At 38.9% G+C, this 27,191-nt stretch overlaps 1 protein-coding gene across 2 annotated transcripts in view; it reads left to right on the top strand.

Moving 5' to 3' along the window:
• LOC124595046 (androgen-dependent TFPI-regulating protein-like) overlaps window positions 1–26,912 on the top strand; it is a 53,259-nt gene extending 26,347 nt beyond the window's left edge. Inside the window, exons 2-4 of one of the 2 annotated variants that reach the window (XM_047133610.1) lie at window positions 7,223–7,443; window positions 26,353–26,504; window positions 26,610–26,912. In XM_047133610.1, the coding sequence (XP_046989566.1) occupies window positions 7,223–7,443; window positions 26,353–26,504; window positions 26,610–26,668 (432 nt within the window). In that variant the 3' untranslated portion in view covers window positions 26,669–26,912. The remainder of the gene's footprint in view (window positions 1–7,222; window positions 7,444–26,352; window positions 26,505–26,609) is intronic. The other variant, XM_047133609.1, reaches the window with a different exon arrangement.
• Window positions 26,913–27,191: the final 279 nt, after the last annotated feature.

Raw genomic sequence — 27,191 nt, 5'->3', positions numbered from 1 at the left:
AACACTTAGGTGTGTTAAATTGATACTGAAATAAAATGTCATGCATGGACCAATAATAATAAATTCTTAACTACTTGTTATGGTACTGCAGTATCTGCCAGCATCTTCAGAAGTGGATATCGCATACGATGTTCCTAGGGTGTTTATAAGTGGATACTGCAGACGACTTCGAACAAAATTTGAATGCAGCTTCATAAAAGTTCCAATATCAAACAATCTGAGTTGCTGGTGAATACAGTTTATCCTCACTAGACAGTATATAATATCATTATACGTGAGGTGAAAAGGATTTCGCCGGGTGCGGTGGTCAAGCGGGTCTCGGTGCTTCAGTCATGAACCGCGCGGCTGCTTCAGTTGCAGGTTGCAATCCTACCTCAGGCATGGATGTGTGTGATGTCCTTAGGTTAGGTAGGTTTAAGTAGTTCTAGGTCTAGGGGACTGATGACCTAAGCAGTTTGGTCACATAGTTCTTAGAGCCATTTTTTGACCTTTCGTGTAAATTTTCTTTACATAAACAGCCATATCTTTAGATTGCGTTGACATGGAAACTCACTTTTTTACACCACGAAGGGACCCTATACCAAAGGAAGTGCAATACATTTCTGCTTATTATGTCTACCCATATTCGAGGTAAATGGGTTTTAAGGGTTGGGTGGACAGATAGACGGTCAAGAAAGTAAGACTAGTAGGATTCCATTTTTACCAATTTAGGTGACGAAATCCTAACAATGAAAATAGCTATGACAGTCACTGAAGATTAGGGACACATAAATAATTCCCCCTACTCTTTATTCGAAATGTTGTAGTTGCAGTCGATACGTCAGCATGTTACTCATAGCCATGCTTTCGATCCAAATCATGTTTACAGGAATGCAAATAAAATCTATTTGCCTCTACATGTGGTAATTCAGACCCCAGTATTAATGCCACAGCATTTTAGAAGTGTGAGCATTCCCATTGCTAGCTAGCTTAACAAACAGTTCAGCTAATGAGCATTTTCTGACTGTGGTGAGTCCAATGGAGAATTCGAAACATTGTAGAATACATTTGGCAGCTCTGTAGTCGTTTATTTTCTGGGGTGGTGCAGAATTACCCTACTAAATTTACTTTCTAATAACAGTATTTTGTTATTTTGGTAAATATCCCGAATGATTGTCACATAAGCAATGACATAAAGGTAGAAAATTCTTGGTTTTGAGTCCAGAAAGCTCTATGCAACAGAAACTGCAGATCATTTTGCCATTTTCATTGCAAAATTGCTGGCTTATTCATATCTGGGGTAATAATAGAGGCCTGTTTGCTTGGATTGTCTACTAGCGTAGTAAAAGGTGTTTGCTACTGCAAGGGAGCTCTGGTTTGCTTTTTGGTTCTAATCTCGATAGAGGCAGATAGACTACCAGCAAAGCAATTTTAAAAAATTCTCATGCCCCAATACGTTTTATTGCTACCTTTACTCTGTACAGGCACCCTGTGGATGTAAATATGAAAATATTATAGAATTTCATACTTGTTATTGCCTACTTTTTCCACTTCTGTCAATAATTGAATTGACTTACGTGTGGCACTGAATGATTTTTAACTGAATTTTATTATGAATCTTCATGTATTGCTAAATTTGCAAACTTCCATGGTAGGTCAGCAACAGTAATTCAGTATGAGTGGCCTGAACGTTGACACAGGCCATTTTGCAGCCGAAAGCGCATAATATTTTCCTAATTCGTAATGATATGGGGTACTTTGTCTTACTAAAACAGTTATGTTATCTCGATAAGCTGAAATTTGTTTTTATTAGTACAGTTCATACTATTAGCATTTCTTGTCTCATTTATATCTTATATTTACATGTTGTGTTTAACACACTAATCAGCATTAAAGTAGTCTTACACATAACTGAAAACAGTCTGACAAAGTTCAGATAGTTTTTCAATTTCACACCCGTGCGTAGTATGTTGGTAGCACTCCGTCACCTTGCCTGTTATGCTGTGTAGCAGACTGGAAAGCTGTGCAGATCAGCATAACAGAATAGCGAGGGTCTCGCTCATTTTTTCCATGACTGTAGACTCCACAAGTACTCTGCAACCCGAATAGGTGTTTCTGTTGTGTGGTGCACCCCTGAACTATCAAGGGTAATCCTACAAATCCCAACATGATAATGCACTTTTAGAAATCTGGAGCCTTTGGCCTGTCACAGAGTCAATGAAGACTTTGCTTGAGAGCCTCCACTCTGCTCCAAAGCAAAGCAATTCAATCAACTCTGGAAACAATGATGCAAATTGTGATCTTTGCACTCCATGTGTGAGGCCAGCAATCTTCACCACCTCTGCCAGCCCCCTGTGTGAACTGAGGATGGCTCAGAACCCATGTGACAGTTGTTGTTGGTGCCAACATGAGCCATAGCTTGCAGATGACTGCACACTGCTCAGCTCACTTAGTTTTTGATTCAGAAAGTGTAGTGATTGACAAAAATTTGTAATGGAATGCAGAGACACTGCAGCAGCAAAAATGAAGATTTGTGTAAACTGCATGTACTGTGTGCCACATCTACATACATACTCCACAATTCATTATACAGTGCATGGCGGAGGGTACCTCGTACCACAACTATCATCTTCTCTCCCTGTTGCACTCCCAAACAGAACGAGGGAAAATGACTGCATATATGCCTCTGTACGAGCCCTAATCTCTCTTATCTTATCTTTGTGGTCTTTCCGCAAAATGTAAAATTGTAGTGCAGTCAGCCTCAAATGCTGGTTCTCTAAATTTCCTCAATAGCAATTCACGAAAAGAATGCCTCCTTTCCTCTAGAGACTCCCACCCGAGTTCCTGAAGCATTTCCGTAACACTCGTGTGATGATCAAACCTACCAGTAACAAATCTAGCAGTCCGACTCTGAATTGCTTCTATGTCCTCTCTCAATCTGACCTGATAGGGATCCCAAATGCTCGAGCAGTACTCAAGCTTAGGTCGTATTAGTGTTTTATAAGTGGTCTCCTTTACAGTTGAACCATATCTTCCCAAAATTCTACCAATGAACCGAAGACGACTATCTGCCTTCCCCACAACTGCCATTACATGCTTGTCCCACTTCATATCGCTCTGCAATGTTACGCCCAAATATTTAATCGACGTGATTGTGTCAAGCGCTACACTACTAATGGAGTATTCAAACATTACAGGATTCTTTTTCCTATTCATCTGAATTAATTTACATTTATCTATATTTAGAGTTAGCTGCCATTCTTTACACCAATCACAAATCCTGTCCAAGTCATCTTGTATTCTCCTACAGTCACTCAATGACAACACCTTCCCATACACCACAGTATCATCAGCAAACAGCTGCACATTGCTATCCACCCTATCCAAAAGGTCATTTATGTAGATAGAAAACAACAGCAGCCCTACGACACTTCCCTGGGGCACTCCAGATGATACCCTCACCTCCGATAAACACTCACCATCGAGGACAAGAAGGCTTCCAGCCACTCACATACTTGGGAACCAATCCCATATGTTTGTACCTTAGTTAGGAGCCTGCAGTGGGGCACCGAGTCAAACGCTTTCCGGAAGTCAAGTAATATGGCATCCATCTGATACCCTTCATCCATGGTTCGCAAGATATCATGTGAAAAAATGGCGAGTTGCGTTTTGCAGGAGCGATGCTTTCTAAAGCCATGCTGATGCATGGACAGCAACTTCTCTGTCTCAAGGAAATTCATTATATTCGAACTGAGAATATGTTCGAGAATCCTGCAACAAGCTGATGCTTAGGATATTGGTCTGTAATTTTGAGGATCCGCCCTTCTACCCTTCTTATATACAGGTGTCACCTGCTCTTTTTTCCAGTTGCTTAGGACTTTACATTGGGCAAGAGATTCACGATAAATTCAAACTATGTAAGGAGCCAATGCAGTAGAGTACTCTCTGTAAAACTGAATTGGAATCCCATCAGGACCTGGCAATTTACTTATTTTCAACCCATTCAGCTGCTTCACAACCCCAGGGATGTCTATCACTATGTCCTCCATACGAGAATCTGTACGAGTATGGCGGTATTTTTGTACGATCCTCCTGCATGAAAGCTTTCTCAAATGCTAAATTTAAAATTCCATCTTTTGTTTTGCTGTCTTCTGTTGCCAGGCCAGACTGATCAGTGAGTGACTGGATGGAAGCCTTCGACCTGCTTACCGATTTTACGTAAGACCAGAATTTCCTTGGGTTTTCAGCAAGATCTTTTGCTAAGGTATGATGGTGGTAGTGGTTGAATGCTTCGTGCATTGCTCTTTTTACAGCAGCATGAATCTCTACTAACTTTTGCCTGTCCTCATTCTCCCGATCTTTCTTGAACTGCGAGTGCAACTGCCTTTGCTTCCTGAGCATTCTACGAATTGCGCTGCTAAACCATGGTGGGTCTTTTCCATCCGTAACCCACTTTTTGGGCACATACTTGTCCAATGCGTGATTTAGAATGTGTTTAAAATTTGCCCATAATTCTTCCACGTCCATCATACCGGAAGTAAACGAATTCGGTTCATTTACTAAGTGGGATGCTAACAACTGCATATCTGCTCTTTCTAGTAAGAATACTCTCCTAGCCTTCTTGATCGACTTTTTAACTTTCGTAATCATAGTCGTAATGACAACATCACGATCACTAATCCCTGTCCCAACACTGACACTGTCGATGAGGTCTGGTCTGTTCGTGGCTACCAGATCTAAAATATTTCCATTACGCGTTGGCTGTTCATTTAACTGCTCAAGACAGTTTTTGGATAATGCATTCAAAAGTAGTTCACACGACGGCTTGTCTGCACCACCTGTAATGAATCCATAGACATCCCAGTCTATACTAGGTAGGTTGAAGTCGCCTCTGACTGCAGTGGCCAAGTGGTTATAGGAGCTACAGTTTGGAACCGCATGACCACTACAGTCGCAGGTTCGAATCCTGCCTCAGGCATGGATGTGTGTGATATCCTTAGGTTGGTTAGGTTTAAGTAGTTCTAAATTCTAGGGGTTGATGACCTCAGATGTTAAGTCCCATAGTGCTCAGAGCCATTTGAACCATTTTTGAAAGTCCCATTGCTGCACATGATGTGGTTGGTACCTGTCAGCGAACCATGTGATTGCTTGGTGGCTCTGCTGGTACTAATTTGAAATTTGGATCACAAGGAGTGGTAGACACAAAGTTCATGGAAAGTGGTCATATATATGAAAGATGACGAGATAAATGCTTAATATGTACCACATGAGGAGGGATGATGGTGTCAAAGTCGCACAGTAAGTCCATGGTAACACTCCATTGCTTGGCATTGATATTGTTTGTTCATTCACTGCACTGATGAGAGTCACTGCCACTTCTCACTAAAACAATTCATTGGAAGGTTGGTTTTGAAGTACTGTATGATGTAGCATTACACTCCTTGGTGAAATTGGGAATTGTGATGCACAATGGATGCATGTTGGTTGCATTGTTGTTGCACAATATCTAGTTGATGACATATTTGACATAATTCGTGGTCTCACTGACCAGTCATGCCCACCTGATGTCATACCATGTCCACTCCCCACACATCAGAGGCACTGCATGCAACATGATTGCTTTTCGACCACTCTCAATCAAGCAGTTCATCTTCAGCCACCACTGGCGACGTTAGCGCATCTTCCTGACATGAGTTCAGTATGACAATACTGGACTCTGCAATTGAATTTCCATCTCAACTGACTTCAACTACAATATGAAACATGTTGGTACCCTGCCTTTTTGCCTCCCACTGCCCCCACTCTGACATGGATGGCTTCTTCATAGACCACAACCACAGAAGTTCACCCTGGCAAATAAATTACCACCTCATGTCAGTCACACTTCACCTCAGTGTATGCTGTTTCTGTGACCAGACAAAAGTCTCTCTGTCATGTGTGGCTGCCAAATCCTGACTTCTTAGCCACTGATACCCCACCCTTGTGTCTCTGCTCTCACCATCCTGTGTGAACACTTTGGACACTCCCCATGGCAGCTACAACTGTACTACCACCTTTTCAGCACTCATATGATGCCCACCATGACTTCGAGAAACAGCTCAGTCATGTTTAGTGAAAGTACCAGCCAAAGCACAACTTGTCATGGATGGCATGGACTGTGCTGCATCTGCATCGCTTTGTGGGGGGGGGGGCACCGCTGCTTCCACTGTTCGAAACATTTCTTGTAGTCATGTTTAGAAATGGCTGACAGCTCCTCCTCATTTTTTTCTTGACTTCTTCAATGTTGTCAAACTAGTGTCCTCTCATACCAGTTTTCATGTTTGGATATAAGAAAATGTCTCATGGAGCCAGGCAAGGCGAATGAGGTGACCCAATGTCTTTTTCATAGTGACAGAAACAGTTGTTGTAGATGAAAGAAAATATATTTTGCTTATATTGCAGGTCTTGCACTATGTATCAAGCTTTTTGTGAGAAATAAAATGTCTGAGAAACCTGTGAAGGAGTGTAAAAGGCACAATACATTTATTATAATGTAACAATTATTAAGATTAATGAATGGAAAATGATTAAGAAAACAAATTAAAAATGTATCATCCTGCTTTTTATGTCTTTCTGCCTTAAAGCCAGTCAGTTTTGATTGTTTTACTGAGGAAAGTTTGTTCGATAGTTTCCAGATATTTTTAGGAGACAAACAGGGACATTATTTGCAGACAAAATGAACTTTATTGTGTAAAACACTTAATTAAATTTCTTAAGTGTAATCATGTATTGGAATATGATGTTTCAGAGGATAAGATTTTACATAGTGATGTGAAACAATATAGGAACTACACTATAGTGAACATAAGTGTACATACAGCCTGTATCATCTTGTAATCACCAATATTAGTGTCCTCCAGCTAAAGACTGTACCCAATAACTGGGAAACTGCTTCACAAAAACTAACTATTTGGCTGTGAGATTCTTACAGCAACCATGATGTTGATATCAAATGAAAGTCTCTAGAGATTCTTACAGTTTAATTAACTGTGGGTGTATTTTTAGTAATGTGGTCATTCTTCAGTGTTAAAGTATTATTGTTATTTGACTGTAAGAAATTTATGTTACCTGCCACAGCTGATTTGCACAGTGTGGAACTTCAGTTTTTGAATTTTATGAAAAACAATATCTGCTAAATGTTTTAGTATAGCAGTGAAAAGAAAACAGTAATGAATGTTTCACATTTTAATTTCTTCTTGTACAGATCGTGACATTGGCATTCTGGACTATATATTCAATAGATCGTGAACTCATAATGCCTAAAGCACTGGACGCCTTTTTGCCTCTTTGGGTGAATCATGCACTGCACACAAATATTACTGTTGCTGCATTTACTGAGATGTTAATAACATTTCACTGGTATCCTGCTTCACGACGGAATACTGTGTATGGTATTGCAGCAATTACAGTGGCCTATGCTGTATGGTATGTAATTGAATTGTAATGAGTTTCCCTACAGTAATGAGTCATACTTCATGAGATTGTTCCTATCAACCACTTGTTTCTTTATGTTATGTAAGTGATTTCCCATGTTCTCTAGATAATAAGCATCTGATCACTTTTTGTATCTGATCCCTCACCTAATTGACAGTATGCTAAACAACTGACTGTTCCAAGTGGTCATGGTATCCAATATCCACTCCCCAAGAAAATTAAAAATCTGTCTACCACAGGGATCAGTTCTTGCTCCAATTTTCTTCAACTTATACAATGCAGGCACACCAAAGAAACAAAATCAATGAAGTTTGGTTATGCCGATGACAGGGACCTGCAACAAAGTGTTCCTCAATTCACCAGTCAGAAGAAATCCCAATGGAGGACCTAGATGTTGTGGGAAAAATGTTGACCCCCAAGCATATGCCACAAAAATGAAGGTTTCTTGCTTCTGTCTAAGTAATAAACATCCCAGAAGAAAGCAAAAACTACACTAACTCATAATAAACCACCAAAGCACCTAGGGTAACCCATGATAGAACTCTGCATTTCAGAGAGCATCTAACAAAAACAGCCAAAAAACTGAAAACGAGAAAGAACATAATTCAGAAGTTATGTGGTACAAGCTGAGGAACATCAGCAACCAACTTACGTTCTTCTGCTCTGGGTCTCGTCTTCTCAGCTGCTGAATATTGTGCCCATATGTGTAAAACATAAATGTCCAACTAAATAACTCCATTTGAATGATTGCTGGTAGTATTAAATGAACACCTACAAAATGACTGCCAGTACTAGGCCACATTGCACTCCTTCACCTTTTAAATATAAATGCTCTCATGAATGGAAACTAGAAGATCATTGATTATAAAAATCTAACAGTACATCAAGATGCCAATGATGGAGACCATACCTGACTGTGTTCTGGATGATCATCAACAGTAACAGCAATGCTCGCTGTAGAGTTTAACATTAGTAATGCATGGATTGGGCTGGACAAAATAATATGCCATGTATCACACATGCCATGCAAAATGAGGTCAGTACTAAATAGAATTAGAACCAAACAATACAGATATGCATATTTTTTGCACAAATGCGGTAAGCAGCCATCACCACTTAATGATTGTGGAGAACCACAGACCATCAGACACATCACAGAAGAATGCCTCAAAAGATTATGTGATGGTAGACCAGAAGACTCCTGGTATGCTGGTAGAGGAATAGCCATGGGGCAGATTTGCTTGTATACTGAGATCCCTAACTGGTAAGCCACTGAACCTTTATTTACAAAATTTTATTTGCACAGCAAATAACCAGAATGTTAGTTGTGCACACATTGGTACTTGAGCAGACACTTAATTTATAACAAAATTAATCACTACATAATTATAAAGCCACAACAAATTTTATAAACTCTGTAGACTTTTTTCCCAAAAATTTTTACAAACACACACACACACACACACACACACACACACACACACACACACACACACACACACACGCAGCCGACTCCTGCCCTTTAGAACAATTAGACATAAGCACAGCCTTTAGCCCACTTATCAGTTTAACCAAATGGACTCTTACAAAAAGCAATTTAGCCTTGGATCACAACATTGAGGTTAAAATCCATCAACTAGATCTGATTTTAAGAAAGATGAATGTGCTTCTGCTCTTACAGAAATTGATAACATGATCTATAATTTACATTACTTTTGTGTGGGCACTAGCCCACTTCAATCTGAACAAAATGATTTGCAAAAAGCTACTGAGCTTCTACCCAAAACAGTTACACACACACACACACACACACACACACACACACACTAGGCTTCTGCCCATACAGTTGTTAACCTTTACCCAGACATGTGAACAAGTGCACAACATATATATCTCAAACCAGTGTGTACTTAATTTCATTTGGCTAGTGTCAACATTTTCAGGCTGCCGTTGGCCCCAACTGCCAGTGCACCCACGCTTTGCAGTAAATAATCTCTGGTGTACACAATAGCAAGTGGGCTTTTGAAACAGAGAAGCACAGTTTATAAACAATGGTAGACACATGAGTCTCAAAATAGGTATAAGCCAGTAACTAGGAAAAGGCTTGAATTGGGACAATTAAAGAAAAGTCCCTTGCTTTTGACATCCAGTAAACACCACTGGAAAAAGTTTTACAGATTAATGTTAAGCAGAGTGAAGGCTGGAGCTAACACTTCCAACAAAAGCTATGTTGTGCCAGAAGGAGAGGAATTGATAGGTATGTATCAACTTGCACTGGCAACTGCAAAGTCGATAGATTACTTAAACACTCTATTAGTTTGCTTATAAGAGTTTATATTGTAAGTATTAAGCACTACACTCTTATGTAACCCCCCCCCCCAACCTCTCCCCCCAAAAGCCAAACAATAATAAATAAATTCATTTGGTGACACATCTGTTGTCTGATGTGCGACAACGAGCTGAAAGGATATGATATGGCCATGAAGTTGAGTAATTAATTGATTTCTGCCTTGAAGCCATGTATTTAACATATTTAACTGATTAGTAATGTCAGTCAAAAATGCCAAGACACATAACCAGTCTGTATTTTTTAATTCAGAGATATTTCCGTTCTTTTTAGTCATGAGAATTTCAATTTGATCAGTAATTCAGAAATCAATCCAGCATTTCATTGGAACTTTACCATTTTATTTCTGTATTCAAATCACCTTCACTGTCAATTTCTTCAAAAATAGTTTTAAAGTGTCTGTGTATGTGGCCCTGAGATTTTATGAAATTAATTATTGCAACCACAACTTTCATGACACGTTCAAAACTTATTATCCTCGCACACAAAGTCTCTTGGTTGATTGTACGCTGTAACAGTGTCAAATAATCATCATGCACTCCTAAATGCCATATTAGTAATGACACCAATCCAGAATTAATTCTTTCCATGGAAGTGCTCTGTCAGTCCCAATACCTGCTACCTTAGACAGATCTAAATTAATGTTCGAACACTGTTGTAAGGGTTCAGTAATATATCACCACATCTAGTTTGCTCTGATGATGAACTCTTTCCACCAATGCTTCACATACTTCAAACTCTTGCATTATGCCCTGTGCTAATACTAACATCTGAGGTGTGGAAGTTATGTCTGTTGATTCATCGGTAGCCAATGAAAAGAAATCAAATTTCTTTGAGCAAATATTTATCTGGTCCTTTATGTTTGCCAATACTGCAGTAATTGTCCTTTGCATAGTCATGTGGTTTAGCTGAAGTTTCTCATAATGCTTAATAGATTTTGAGCAAATTTTTTAGCAGCCATATCGAAACAATTTTTGACTAAATTGCATTCTACTTGCTATAAGGCGAGAGATTTCAAAACTTATTTCTGTTGCAGTTTCTGTGTCTTTAACAGGTTTTCTGAACATCACTTACTGATGTTCCCATTCTCATTTATGAAATAAATTTTCTGTTTACATTAGTCTTCTGTCAATTCAGAAAATGCAGAATGCTGGCTTTCATAGTATCTCCTTCAGCTGTATTCCTTCAGGATGATTACAAAACTTTTTCAAATAATGAAAATGATATTATTCAGCAACTACTCAGAAAAGTATTTTTCAGCTCAGCTATCCTGAAACTGCTGCTTCTCATCCTGTAATCTGTGTTTTCAACTTGGTCCTACTTTATCCACTCTTGGTTTAATTTTAGACATCCTCCAACTGGATGCAGTGAATCTTTACAACAATGCTTATGAAGAGAAAACCAGAAATGTTCGTAAACAAAAGAATGATTAGAGTAAAAAACTTTCTTACATTATTATTGATCAATTATCATGAAGTAAATGCTTACAGGTAACAGCAACATATAAAATTGATGCTTACTGTCACTGCAAAAAGTTCAACAGACTAATGAGTAGGCTGATAAAGTGCATTGATGCAAGGTGTGTATTTTAGAATACACAAACAGCTGATGACTGAACAATTTATTTCCCTACAGGCACACATGAGCACTGTGCCAGTGCATTGTTGTTCAAGCTCAAATATAATGCGCCTTGAGACAAGTTATTGTTCAAAATTGGGATCCACTAGCCCCAATGCCAGCTAGACTGGTCTGCTTCAAAAGAACTACATTGTGTCAGTCGTCTCCTTTCTAAAAGGAATTGAAAGATGAGGATAAAATTACAAGAATGGATGGTGAGGGGCAGGCTACCATCAGATCAACGGTGGGCTGCATGTGACTCATGTACTGCAGTCTGTGCATCCATGATTTAGAGAGACTGTCAGGTGAGCTTTACAAGGGAGAGTGTTCTAGGGATCCAAGTCCAGATGTATGTGGAGTGTTGCTGTAAGGTGAGATTTCACTGGTAATGTGGCTGTAATGGACACAGCAAAAAGTAAGTTATCTCTCTCTCTCTCTCTCTCTCTCTCTCTCTCTCTCTCTGTGTGTGTGTGTGTGTGTGTGTGTGTGTGTGTGTGGGTGGGTGTGCATCCATGGCAGTTTCCATGTGTTGTGCTAAATAAATAATTACGTTTAGTAGAACCAACAACTTGTGGCCCTGATATGATAGTGAATATAGAAGAATCACTCCAATCATTATTACAGTTTTGCTTTGGAAATTTAAATATGTTTTTCCATGGGAAACTCACCACTGAATGACACCAGTCCAGAAATATCACATATGGCAGTGAAAATACTTCGTTTCTGGTGAAAAACTATAAAGGTATGGTTTTTGCAAATGTAGTCCTAATCTGCTACCACAGAAATTAGCAACTTGGTGACAAAGTAACATTATGTTTTAGGACTGTTTGATAGTGAAGCTGCTGAGCTAATTTCAGATTTCATTTCAAAACCATTATCAGATTTTTCATGTACAAACTTCAAAAATGCTATACTTGAGAATTACAAGAATCAGTCACACAAATTTGAAAAAATTGCTAACAGAAGAAGATCTAGGAGACAACAAGCCATCTATTTTACTCTGGGAGATGTGGGCTCCTGCAGGAATGCAAGCAACCTATGATTTTTTTTTTTTTTTAAGAAATATATTTCTTCCGTAACTATCACCCGATGTGCATCCTGTACCTGTGGTTTGTTGAGGTGAAAATCCTGAAACAGTGCCTTTTATGGCTGACAAAATTGTAGGGATCACAATGCCCAGTCAGTCTGTATATAATCAAAATGACAGAATTTTCCAACTGGAGGAACAGCTTTCGGAACCAGTGACACAGATTTAGGAACTACAAACTGCGACATGATCAGCAAGCATATCAAAACAAAATCACTGTAACTTGCTCAGAAACATTCTACGTGCTGGTATCATTATAATTTCAAACAGACTGCAGAGAAGTGCACATTGCCATGTTCATTTATTTCTCAACAATTTGCTAACACTCAGAAGGAAATCTAGTATGTGACTTGCTGTGTGACATGCTCAGCGTGGCACAGAGTGAGGAGGCTGAATCATCTCACTGCCTGTTCATTATGGATTGCAACACATATCATTGATATTTGGTCATCTCTGGGGTAGACATTTCTGTACTTCCAGCAACAGCATTGGACCACAAAAACATTCAGAGGTGGTAGCTTTGCACTGCAAACAATGCTGCAGTACACACATATGGTGAACACCTACTGAACCTGGAAATAGGTCTTTGACACAGATTTACAACACTATTTCTTCTTGCAAATGTTTACTAGCAAATTAGTAGTGCCAGTTTTTTGAGCCATTTATTTATTTATTGCATATCTAGTGTAAGCAGATTAGAGTCTTAAGGCCTCTCTTACAAGTGACGAGGAATTACAAAACTTTCCCAATAACAAAAAGAATAATAGTAATAATAATAATATTAATGGGCATTTAGAGTGATATAAATTAGATTAGCATTGACGCCAAGTTTAGAATTGAAACAAATACTAACAAAGAGATAGAGGGGCTGGCCAGTACTTACCTCAGCTCAGTACAGCCGATAGATACACATAAAACAGAACTGAAAATTTACATTCCTAGCTTTCGGAACTTTGTTCCTTCATCAGGGAGGAGAGAGGGGAAAAAAGGGAAGAAGGGAAAGTGGATTCAGTTACTCACAACCCAGGTTGTGAAGCAACAGGGAAAGGTAAACAGGGAGGGTAGCAAGGATGGAGGCATGGTTGTCAGAGGGAAGCCAAAGATATTCTACTGTAAGTACTGTGCCAGCTTCAAACCAAAGAGGATGCATACAGAAGTAAAGAGGTATATAGTATAAAGATAAACACAACTATGTAGGATGAAAAGATGCGTGAATGGCTAAAGAGGAAAGGGAAAGAGGAGAAGACTGAAGAGTGAATGGGAGGGAGGTTGTTTAACGTAGGTTCAGTCCAGGGGGATGGCGGGATGAAAGGATGTGTTGGAGTGCAAGTTCCCATCTCCGCAGTTCAGAGGGACTGGTGTTGGATGGGAGAAGCCAAATGGCACATACGGTGTAGCAGGTTCCTAGGTCCCTAGAATTATGCTGGATGGCATGCTCCGCTACTGGGTATTGGACATCTCCTAGGCGGACAGTTCGTCTGTGTCCGTTCATGCGCTCAGCCAGTTTGGTTGTTGTCATGCCGATGTAAAAGGCTGTGCAGTGCAGGCATGTCAGTTGATAAATGACATGTGTAGTTTCACACGTAGCCCTGCCTTGAATTGTGTATGTTTTACCAGTAGCGGGGCTGGAGTAGGTGGTTGTGGGGGGATGCATGGGGCAGGTTTTGCAGCGGGGTCGGTTACAGGGGTAGGAACCGCTGGGTAGAGAAGGTAGTCTGGGAATATTGTAGGGTTTAACAAGGATGTTACAGAGGTTAGGGGGGCGACGAAAGGCAACTCTGGGTGGTGTGGGGAGAATTTTGTCGAGGGATGACCTCATTTCAGGGGCTGACTTGAGAAAGTCATATCCCTGGCGGAGTAATTTGTTGATGTTTTCGAGGCCAGGATAATATTGGGTGACAAGGGGGATGCTTCTGTGTGGTCTGGGGGTAGGAACATTGTTGTTGTTGTTGTTGTTGTTGTTGTTCTTGTTCCTACCCCCAGACCACACAGAAGCATCCCCCTTGTCACCCAATATTATCCTGGCCTCGAAAACATCAACAAATTACTCCGCCAGGGATATGACTTTCTCAAGTCAGCCCCTGAAATGAGGTCATCCCTCGACAAAATTCTCCCCACACCACCCAGAGTTGCCTTTCGTCGCCCCCCTAACCTCTGTAACATCCTTGTTAAACCCTACAATATTCCCAGACTACCTTCTCTACCCAGCGGTTCCTACCCCTGTAACCGACCCCGCTGCAAAACCTGCCCCATGCATCCCCCCACAACCACCTACTCCAGCCCCGCTACTGGTAAAACATACACAATTCAAGGCAGGGCTACGTGTGAAACTACACATGTCATTTATCAACTGACATGCCTGCACTGCACAGCCTTTTACATCGGCATGACAACAACCAAACTGGCTGAGCGCATGAACGGACACAGACGAACTGTCCGCCTAGGAGATGCCCAATACCCAGTAGCGGAGCATGCCCTCCAGCATAATTCTAGGGACCTAGGAACCTGCTACACCGTATGTGCCATTTGGCTTCTCCCACCCAACACCAGTCCCTCTGAACTGCGGAGATGGGAACTTGCACTCCAACACATCCTTTCATCCCGCCATCCCCCTGGACTGAACCTACGTTAAACAACCTCCCTCCCATTCACTCTTCAGTCTTCTCCTCTTTCCCTTTCCTCTTTAGCCATTCACGCATCTTTTCATCCTACATAGTTGTGTTTATCTTTATACTATATACCTCTTTACTTCTGTATGCATCCTCTTTGGTTTGAAGCTGGCACAGTACTTACAGTAGAATATCTTTGGCTTCCCTCTGACAACCATGCCTCCATCCTTGCTACCCTCCCTGTTTACCTTTCCCTGTTGCTTCATAACCTGGGTTGTGAGTAACTGAATCCACTTTCCCTTCTTCCCTTTTTTCCCCTCTCTCCTCCCTGATGAAGGAACAAAGTTCCGAAAGCTAGGAATGTAAATTTTCAGTTCTGTTTTATGTGTATCTATCGGCTGTACTGAGCTGAGGTAAGTACTGGCCAGCCCCTCTATCTCTTTGTTAGTATTTGTTTCACATCTTATATGAGATTTTCCATTAATCATTTAGATCACCAAGTTTAGAATTATCAGAAGCAGAATGGATAAAGGAAGAGGGGGAGAATGAAATGACGATGACAATGGCTGTTATGAAAAAGAAAAATATAAACAGAAGAACTCTGCCAACAAAGGGTAGGGAAAAGTTCTGGGCAAATGGGACTTACAAGAATGAACTGCACAGACTGTAGGAGATATGGCTATTGTGACAGAAGGTGGACTGTTAGCAGTTTTGAAGTTTGAAAGATATTTAATTTTTCTGATATTTTGAGGAAGAGGGTTCCAAAGTCAGGTTCCTGATACAGAAAATAATTTAAAAACATGGCAGTGCTATGCGGTGGTACAGGGGGAATTTTAGTTTGTTGAGACCGAGTATCTCTGCTGTGTTGTTCAGATAGTAGAGTAATATTTGAGGGAAAATAAGAGTGAGTGCAATGATGTAGAAGTTGATAGAGCAAACATAGAGAACAATAGTCTCTATGTTTAATGGCATAGGTATTATAACTGTTCATCGGCTGGTGTCATATAGTCAAAAAACCATATGCTGCAGTGTATCATACACAAGCATTCATCAACAGTTCAAGTCTGTGTGAGCTTATATGAAAGTCCTTGGAAAATGACATCACCATAATCAAATATGGGAAGTATTAGTGACTCAATGAACTTTGTTTTAAGACTGAAAGGAAATGCTTTTTTCTGTTTCTGTAGTGAGTGAAGTCAAGTCCAGTCCAGCCCAGTATAAATGATGCTCCAGAATTGTTCCCAGGGTCTTTACACAAGAAGAAAAGTTTATTTCTGTGCCAACTAGGATTAATGATGTAAGAAATTCTCTGAACTGAGGGATAATAAGTGTTTTGTCAGTGACTAATTTTGCATGTATTTTAGATACGTTAAGTTTCAAACCTAAACTATGTGTCCACACTGTAGGGCAAGTAAATCAGCATTTACATCCTGAACTTGCATTTAGATATAACCAAATGTCATGTATAAGTGGTATTTGAAGTGGGAGAGAATAGTTGACACATCATTAACATATGATGAGAAGAGTAATGGATCCACTACTGATCCCTGTGGGACCCCTGATCCTACATCCCTCCATTGTCACCTTTTTGTTCCAATCATTACACACTGTTGGCAACATGTAGGGTATGAGTGGAACCACTGCACAACACTTGAGAAAAATTTTGGTTTCGAAGTTTATCAAGTAGAGTGTCCAAGTTGAGAGTGTCAAAAGCTTTGCTGGAATCCAAAAAGCACGCAATAGTCACCTATTATTTATCCATAGCTTGTTTCAGTTTGTCAGTCACTTTTATGAGAGCAATAATTGCGCTGTGATTTTGCCAAAAATTGGACTGGCATTCCATGAAAAGTTCATTTGATGTTAAATAATTAGTAAGCTGTTTGTAAACTATGTATTCTGAAGCCTTGGATAGTGCTGATAAAATGAAAATGGGCCTGTAGTTGGATGGCTGTTTGGCAGATTCCATTTTGGGTAATGTTTTTATGAATCTCTGCTTGGAAAGAAGCTGGAGGTCAGAGATTACTTAAAAACATCTTTTATTTTGGGCAGTATAGGATCGAAAAGAAAACCGATCATTTGTGTTGTATATTACTGTGACCTGCAGCTGCCAAACGAATTTGCACAATTGACCTCCAGACCATGTTAGGGCATACCGTCTGCAGAAAAAAATTTTCATTTATACCACCCAGTGATACTTTAAAGGAAGTGATGATTTATGCACTTGTGCAGTGGTCAAGTAAAGAAACCGATGTGGCAAAGTACTCTTTTAGATCCTCAATAGGAACTAAAAGTTCAGCTGAAGATTTGGGTTTGCCTGTTCCTAAACCTCACCGATTTTTCTATAGGATGTCAGGTCTGTGAAAGTCCTCTGTTAGCTAGTGGGCATTTCTGAGCTTTGCATTCTTCACAGATTGACTGACTCATTTGTGTATTTACTTGTATGTGACATGATTATGAGAGATTAGATGTCCTTTGTATGTCCTGTGTGCTGCATTCCTGACACTCATAAGGTGTTTGAAATATAGATGCATATTTGTCATCTAAATTATTGAGCCTCTTAATGAATTTGGGTAGCTCATTATTTGTATTGAAGTTAGCTTCTGCTGTTGTATGACAAGAAATATTACAGGCATCACACCATACATCAAACGTGATGGTCTTCCCTCTTGGTTGTGCCATGTGGCCGTCTGTAGCCCAGGCTTCTTGTAATCATGGGGCAAGATGGCCGCGAGTGTAGAAGTGTGTGAATCTAACTTGAGAAATAGTTATAGTTATGCTGTTAAAAAGGGAGTTTGTAAGAATTGTAACACTGAAATAACAACGCTAAAAGAACGAATTGCTAGCTTACAATTCATAGTCAGTTCCTTAAGAAGCGATATTGACTCACTCAAGAAAGAAAATTGGGATCTGCGATCGAAGCCAACACTAAGTGAAGTGATGCAAGACAAAAGTAATATATCGTCCGAGTGGGTAAAAGTGCCGTACAAAAATAGTGTTCCAACTACAAAAAGAACAACAAAGTCTGCTAAAAATGTCACATTTTCGGAGAAAAATAAATATCATGTTTTGCAAACAAGTGACTGTGATAACGACTCTCCAAATGATCGTGAACTTGAAAAAGACAGTGAACTGAAAATGAATAGCGTTTTTTCAAATAATGTCAACAACAAACACAGATCATCAGGGAAAATGAGTAGTGTACTATTACTAGCAGACAGTCATGGCAGGAATCTATCCAGCATGCTCCGTGAGAAAAATCGCGACATAGCAGTAACTAGTGTAGTGAAACCGGGAGCGGGATGTAAAAATGTTGTAGACATTAACTCTCAGACGAAATTAATGCAAGAAAATGACTTTATCGTCTGTATAATGGGTTCAAACGATGTGGCAAAAAATGAAGCAGAGGTTTGCGTGAAAACGCTACAGAATTTTTTACAAGCTAATAAATGCAGAAACACAGTAGTTGCCACACTTCCTCATAGGCATGATCTGATTTATAATTCGTGTGTAAACAAAGAAATTCGGAAAACAAACATTAAAATAAGGAAACTGTGTTCTCAATACACTAAGTGCGATGTACTGGATATAAGCAAGCTGCATGGAAATCTGCACATGAAGCATGGAATGCATTTGAACTATGATGGGAAAAGATTTGTTTGTGATCGTGTTAGTGAAATAATCAAAGAAAGACTTGTGAGGGATAGAACAATTTATCAGCTTCCTGAACATCCTTCCAACAGCGAGGAAAACAAAATAAACAAGAAAGAAGAACGAAAATACAATGCTGCTGACGTTCCTAATTTAAACTAGAGGTATGTGATGCTGTAAATATGATTCCCAATTACCAAATCGTGAATACGCCCGAACTAAAAATTTATCACCATAATGTGCAATCCCTGCGTAATAAGATCGATGAAATTAACGTTCTATTAACACATGAACTTAATGATATCTCAGTGTTATGCATTTCTGAGCACTGGCTTAACCCAGAATTAATCCAGAATACGAAAATAAACAAATTTGTCTTGGCTGCTTACTACTGCAGGAAAAACAGCAAACAGGGTGGGGTAGCAATTTACACAAAGGAAAATGTAGATTTTATTACACTACCTGACTTAACTAGGGCAAATGTCGAAGAGGATTATGAAATTGCAGCTATAAAAATTACTCAGTTCAACCTGGTTATTGCTACAGTTTACCGATCACCGTCCGGGAATTTTGAACTTTTCTTAAACAAAATGGAGTCATTGCTAAATAAAGTAAATAAAATAGATTGTGAATTGATAATCTGTGGTGACTTCAATATTGACTTCCTCACGAATAGTGGAAATAGGGAGACCATTTTGAACCTTGCAACGTCCTACAATTTAAAGGCTGAAGTAAAAGCAGCTACCCGAGTATCAGAAACTTGTCAAACAGCTCTTGATCAGTTTCTAGTAAATAAGAGTTTACACAACACCTCACTAAAAATTTTCAATGCAGGTTTTAGTGATCATCTTGCTCAAATATTAAGCATAAAAGTACAAGGCAGTATTATTAACAACATGTCTCTTAGAACAGCATATCGAAGCTATAATCAGCATAACGTGAACTACTTCAACAACTTATTACAGAAAGAAAAATGGCTAGGAGTGTACAAAATGAATGATATAAATGAAAAATTCGACACTTTCATTGATACATTAACCCATTTCTTTGAACTTGCATTCCCACTGAAAACATTAACCATATGGGGAAACTCTAGAACAAACAGCTGGATCACAAAGGGAATAAGGGTTTCATGCCAGAAGAAAAGATTACTTCATGAAATATGTAACTCAAAAAATTCCTCACCTGTAGTACGCGCATACTATAAAAAATACTCCAAAATATTAAGAAAAGTAATAAAAGCAGCAAAAATAATGCATAATGATGAAATCGTTTATAATTCAGCTAATAAATCAAAGGCGGCTATGTGGAGTGTTATAAAAAAAGAATGTGGAGAATACATACAACCTTGGAAAAATATAACACTATCACATAAAAATAAAAAAGTAACAAACCCCTTAAAAGTAGCTAACACATTTAACAACTTTTTCACAGGAGTTGCTGAAAATATGTTACAATCAAACTTTAAGAGCATCCAGGCAAATGAATATAAAATAAGTACATGTAGAGGATCAATGTACATCAGTTCTGTTTCACAAGATGAAGTAGCTAAAGCAATAAAAGGACTAAAAAATTCCAAATCGGCAGGTATTGATGGTATACCTGCAACAATGTTAAAGAAGAGCGCATCAAACCTAATTGAAGTACTCACACATTTATGCGACTGCTCACTTCAGGCAGGCACTTTCCCTGATGTGTTAAAAACATCAAAAGTTATTCCTGTATATAAAAAAGGGGATAAAGACAATGTAAATAACTACAGACCCATCACAATTTCCTCCTGCATCTCTAAAGTACTGGAAAAAGTTATGTATGAGAAACTTATGAAATTTATAAATAAAAACAGCATCCTATGTAATGAACAACATGGATTCAGAAATAAGAGGTCAACGACAACTGCTGTCTATGAGTGCATCAATTCCATCCTAAACCTGATGGACAAAAAACAGGAAACAATAGGAGTCTTTATTGACTTGTCAAAAGCATTTGACATGGTGGACCATAAAATTCTGCTATCAAAGCTAGAAAGATATGGTATTCGAGGTCTGTCCAACAAGTGGATCAGTTCCTTCCTGACAAATCGTATGCAGGCAGTGTGCGTCAAGCACACAGATATTGAACTAAAAACTGTATCTAATCACTTATCTGACTATAAACAAATAAAATGTGGTGTACCCCAAGGATCCGTATTGGGACCCCTTCTGTTTCTTCTGTACATAAATGATCTAAGCTTAAATATTGATGCACACAAATCAATCATATTTGCAGATGACACCACGATTCTATTAAAAGGAGACGACGATGAACAGTTACAGCAGACAGTAAACACGGTCACGAAACAACTTAGCAGCTGGGCACAGAGTAACCAGCTTGTAATAAACAGTAAGAAAACCGTTGCTCTAAAATTCCACAATGTTCCTAACAAGGACATGTTTATCCCATCAGTCTCTATCAATGACGAACCAGTTGGTAACAGTACTGAAACCAAATTCTTAGGACTTTGGGTGCAGAGTAACATCAGATGGAATAAGCATATTGAATGTCTCAATACAGAACTGAGCAAAACATGTTATCTTCTTTGTTCATTAAAATCATGCTGTAGTGAGAAAACAGTAATGAATGCATATCATGCGTACTTTCATTCTCGTCTTAGATATGGGGTCACCTTCTGGGGAAACTCTAAAATAGCTAATAGCACTTTTAAACTACAAAAAAGGGCCATTAGAATCTTGTTTGGGTGCAAGCCTAGAGACTCTTGTAAACCCCTGTTTAAGAAATCTGGTATTCCCCCATTACCGTGTGTATACATTATGGAAACCCTTTTGTTCTTTAAATTAAATGTAATAGGCAAGGACCAGAGGCTACAAAAAAACTGTGATATACATGAGCACTTTACCAGACAAAACAGGAACTTACATATGACTCAAATCAGCACAGCACTGTGCCAAAAAGGTACTTTTCACATGGGAGTTAAGCTTTATAACAAACTTCCTGAAAACATAAAAGCTATCACTGAGGTCAATACATTTGGAAAATCTCTAAAGTCATATTTACAGCATCACTGCTTTTATTCCATTGAAGAATATTTAAATTTATGAAATGTGTTGTATAAATACTTGTGTGTAAAGTGTATTATTGTAAGCTTAAATATGTATTATTGTAAGCTTAAATATGTATGCCTTGAAATTACTTTCAGCCTGTATATTTATAACTTGACTTGTCCAATGTCTTATGCATAAGCTGCTATGTAGACAACAGGACCAATAAAATACAATCTACAATCATACATTCTTGTGACCACTGCTGCCAGTAATCATGTACAGTGGCTACATTTCTGCTAAGTCTTTCTGTAGTATCACAGAAGGAACATCCAGCTTCTCATAGCATTATTACATGACCTTGTTCAACCTCAGTGAGGTGTTAATGATGGCATCTTTCTCACCTTAAAGGCATTCCTGACTAACGTCAACTCACCACACCCAGTCTCAAAGGTAACTAACGCTCATGACTGTTACAGTGCATGTTGTTGTTGTTGTTGTTCTGGTCTTCAGTCCTGAGACTGGTTTGATGCAGCTCTCCATGATACTCTATCCTGTGCAAGCTTCTTCATCTCCCAGTACCTACTGCAACCTACATCCTTCTGAATCTGTTTAGTGTATTCATCTCTTGGTCTCCCTCTACGATTTTTACCCTCCACGCTACCCTCCAGTATTAAATTGGTATCATATCTCCCATTTCATCTTCATCTACATCCTCTTCCATTTCCATTACAGTGCATATTTAAAGCAAACCTGGTTTGCATCCTCATAGTGGCTCTACTAGCACCACTCTTTATGTGACTGAAGTGAAATTTGAATAAACATCATCCTTTAGATGATTACCTACTTTCATTTACATTGCACAGCTCCTTCACGGTGTTGCAACATTTTATTTTATTTTATTTTATTTTCAATGTAGATGATATTCTCATTGCTTCAGCATCAGATGAAGAACATATAATCCATTTGCAAAAGCTTCTTTAGTGGCTGGATAAATATCACCTTAAGATTAAGGTGGGAAAATGGATTTTTGAAGAGAAAGAGATACGATTTGTGGGTTATCCTGTGTCACATCAAGGAGTTTCACCATTAGAAGAAGAAGTGAAAATAATCAAAGACACCCTCATTCTAAAACAGTAGCAGAACTACACCATTTTTGAGGACTGGTAAAGTTCTACAGGTGTCTGTTGCCACAGACTGCAAAATCAAAAGTCCTTTGTTTAACTTGTGCAAAAACTCCAAGAAGAAGTAGCTAATGCAACCCAGCTTACTCATCTCTCAACAGTTCTTCCCTTAAGTTTTATTTTTGATGCTTTGGACTATGTTATAGGTGCTTCTCTACACCAACTACAATAAAGAAAATGTGAACCACTTGCATCCACAGTCTGTTTTCCCAATATTCATCCACCTGGATGAAACATGGATGTTCCAAGAACTAGAATATAGCAGTACATCCATGATAAATTTGTGTCAGGGCCCCAAGCATTTAGTCTGACAAGAATGTATTTTTGAGTCTGAGCAGAGCTATGTTCACAGCACTCTCAGTACAGAACTGAGATCTTTTAAACCCATGAGTCTGAGGTCAACAAGACCATTTCACTTGCAGACCATGTGGCAGCAAAGACCTCAAGTCAGTACTGTGATTTAGCAGTCAGTCAGTTTTTATGTGAGCTCTATTTGATTTAAGTCTTGAAAGTTGCAGGCTTTTACTCACTGTACTGTTTGCAATGCATGTTGGTAAGCAGCTCTCATGGTATGAATGCCTGGATTAATAGCTGGGATCTACTCTGATTGAACCTGTTAAACATCACCAAACTTTGATTAAGGGCTGTCCTCTCCTACACCGCCGCCCCCCTCCACCCCCCACACTTTCCCCAGTTTTTAGTACAGTCGTCTTTTGCAGACTGTTAGTCACATACGAGGTCTGTTCAAAAAATTCTGGAACTTTGCCACAAATTTTTTTACACCTACCTTTTGGTTGCTGTGCATGGTCTCCTTCAAATACTCACCTCCACAATTGATACACCGCTCCCAGTGCCATTTCCACTTCCAGAAGCAGTCTTGGCATGCCTCTTACTGGATAGTAAGAAGCACCGTCTATGAATTTTATTTTTTCTTGTCTAGCAAATCTTTGTCGTTTCAGTAGGGTTTCCAACTTTGGAAATAAAAAAAAGTCTATAGGGGCCAGATCTGGAGAGTATAGGTGATGACACAGTAGAGCAATTTTGTTTCTTGTGTAATAGTCATGCACCAACAGGGATGAATCTGTGGGTCCATTATTATGGTGCCAGAGCCATAAATTGTGTCACCACATTTCAGACTGTTTCCTTCTCAGATTTTCTCACAGACATTGCAACACATCCAGATAGACAATCGATTAACAGTTTGTCTCTATGGCATGAATTCATGATGAATTAATCCTTCAGTGTCAAAGAAAACTATCAGCATGGCTTTGCCATTTACCTGACACAATGAGCTATTATTGGTCTTGGAGAACCTTTCGTGACCCATTGTGAAGACTGAACATTAGCCTCAACATCATAACTGTAGACCCATGTCTCATCACCAGTCATGACTCTCTTAAGGAAGGTCTTGTTCTCATTTGCATGATCAAAAAGGTCTTCACAGATTGTGAGGTGGAGGTCTCATGAGCTGTGGAATGAGCTTGGCGGCAACACAATGTATTCCATGATGCTGTGACAGGATTTCATGATGTGATCCAACTGAATTATTCTTCTGCAATCTCTTGGACAGTCAGTCTTTTATTGGCATGCACAATTCTGTTAACGTTCCTGGCACGAGCATCATCAGCAGATGTCGAAGGGTGTCATGAATGGGATTCATCTTTAACTTCTGTCCTGCCATTTTTAAACTATGTGAGCCATTCATAACACCAAGTACAGTTTAAGTACTCATCACCATATGCTTCCTGCATCATTTGGTGTGTCTCTGTAAAAGTTTTGTTGAGTTTCACGCAAAATTTAATGCAGATGCATTGCGTCTCTAACTCCGCCATCTCGAAATTTGCAAACTATGTGACACAACATTCTACTGAACAGTAACTAACAGATATACAACAATGAAGCTTCCAGCAGTTACACATTAAATACAGGCATGTGCAGGGATGCCAAATGAATTTTGCTCCAACACACCGTTGGTGCAAAATTATGAATATTCGAGAATTTTAGAACAGCCTTCGTACTTGCAAATTACAAAGTTGTATGTCATATTTCCTTAACATAATGACCACCCATTTAAAAGTGTATTGGTCCACTTTTAAAACACAGTACAGTATCAATTCTGCTTGGCATGGATCCTACAAGTTCTTGATAAGTTTCCAGAAGTATATGGCACCAGATGTCTACTCACAGGTAACTAAATTCCTGCAAATTACAGGACGGTGGTTTGTCAGCATGCAGCTGGCACCCGATATGTGTTCCAATGGGTACAGATCAGGAGCATTTGCTGTCTAAGATATCACTATGAATTCACTGTCATGCTCCTCTAACCACTGCAGCATGATACTGGCCTTGTGTCACACAGAGTTATCCTGCAGGAAGATGTCATGCCATTAGAGAAGACTTCAACCATGAAGGGATTCATGTGGTCCACAATAATGTTCGTATAGTTCACTGCTGTCATGGCATCATTGAGTACTACCATAGGTACCATAGAAGCCCAATGCAATGCACCCCATAGAATAATTTTGCTCTCAACAGCCTGCATCTGTGGTGCAGTTCACATTGCAGCATTGTACTCTGTTGTCAGATCTGCCCAAATCACTGTCTATCCTGGATTACACAATTCTGGACCTCCAATCTCTATGTTTTGTGATGAGACGTGGATGTACAGCATCATACAGCCTATGCATTATACCACCACCTTCCAACCACTTTCCATAGGTGCTCATGACAGTAGTATACAAAAAGTGGACAAGCTTTCCATTTGAGAGGTTCTCATTTCCAGCTGCAAAGCCACAACAATGTGCCCTTTGTCAAAACCACTTATATCAGTGAATTTCTGCATTTTGGCCCATATATTCACTATAAAGACTGCTCATTCATCTCTCTGCCACTTAAATTCTTTCCTTACTAGGTCATGTGCCCACAACACCACCAGGAGCTATTCAACATCATGGTGTGCAGTGATCATAATGTTTTGGCTCGTCAGTGTATATTGTAGTATGATGCATTGTGCTGAAGTGAAATCTTTAACAAATTCATCACTTTTTTGTAATGAAAATCTTTTTATGATCACTGAATGCTCCAACATCCTTTGTGCTTAGGTGTGAATGATGAAACCTATAGTAAAAGCTAAACTTGGTGCTATCTTTACCAGTGGTGTGTTCTTATCTGAATCATTTTGTAGGTTTACAACAAATATTTAAATTCAGAAAAACATATTTGTGGCTTATCGGCCATTTGCATTTTGTTTCATGCTTATGGTGTTCCAGTTTGTATGAGAACATGGCTATGCAATATTCTCAGGAAAAATTATCTCTAATAAATAATTACTTATGCAGGGACAATACACATATCTCTTTCAAAATTTCAGCTTTTACTCTACATACTACTATGATGGAACATGGCTCTATCCAATATATGGAGTTTTGGACTGGACCCAGCGTATTTCTTTATCAGCTGTAACATTTATAGCATGCATACTGATGTCTTTTTTTGGTGAATATCTGAATTTGCAAATATGGGGTAACTATCCAGCTTGTTTAACATAACTATGCTAATAATGTCTACATTTTCTTTATATAAGTAACCTATAAACTATGTTGAGAATAACTTGCATGTTGTTTGCAGGCCATGAAATACAGAAGATGAAAGCAAAGGATTTGTCAAAACAAAAGAAACACAGATAGAGTTCCAAACACAATTTTATTATTGAAACAACTTTAAAAATGACACAAAATTGTAGCAGAAATTGACCAATTCCATTTCTGATATTTCAGATTTAATATGTGATTAGATTGTTAATTCTTAAGGTATCCTTGCTGTTATTGTTGTGGATTTTATTGGATTTAAGAAGCAACTTATGTTATGAATGTACAAATGTGGAGTGGTGAAAATAAGAGATACAACAGTTTTCTTTCATAGACTTGTTTGTATAGTGTTTTTATTCTATCCAACAAATATTGCACATACAACTGAAATAGTTAGATATTGGACACATGTCTATCAGGACATACTACTTCTCCATACAAAAAGATGGAAATATTTACAAGTCAAGTAATTTTCATTTTACATTTTCTTGTAAAGTTTTCTCAGTGAATCCTTAGGTAAATATTCAAATGCTATTTTAAGTGACACTCAACGTATTGCAAATTATTCATTTTTCATTACATACACAGAAACATTTACTTTTAACTTGCTGAAGTAAATATG

This window comes from Schistocerca americana, chromosome 2, assembly GCF_021461395.2.
Source record: "Schistocerca americana isolate TAMUIC-IGC-003095 chromosome 2, iqSchAmer2.1, whole genome shotgun sequence".
Lineage (NCBI taxonomy): Eukaryota > Metazoa > Arthropoda > Insecta > Orthoptera > Acrididae > Schistocerca > Schistocerca americana.
Note: the sequence above shows the minus strand (reverse complement) of the source record. Positions and strands in the feature narration are given on the sequence as shown.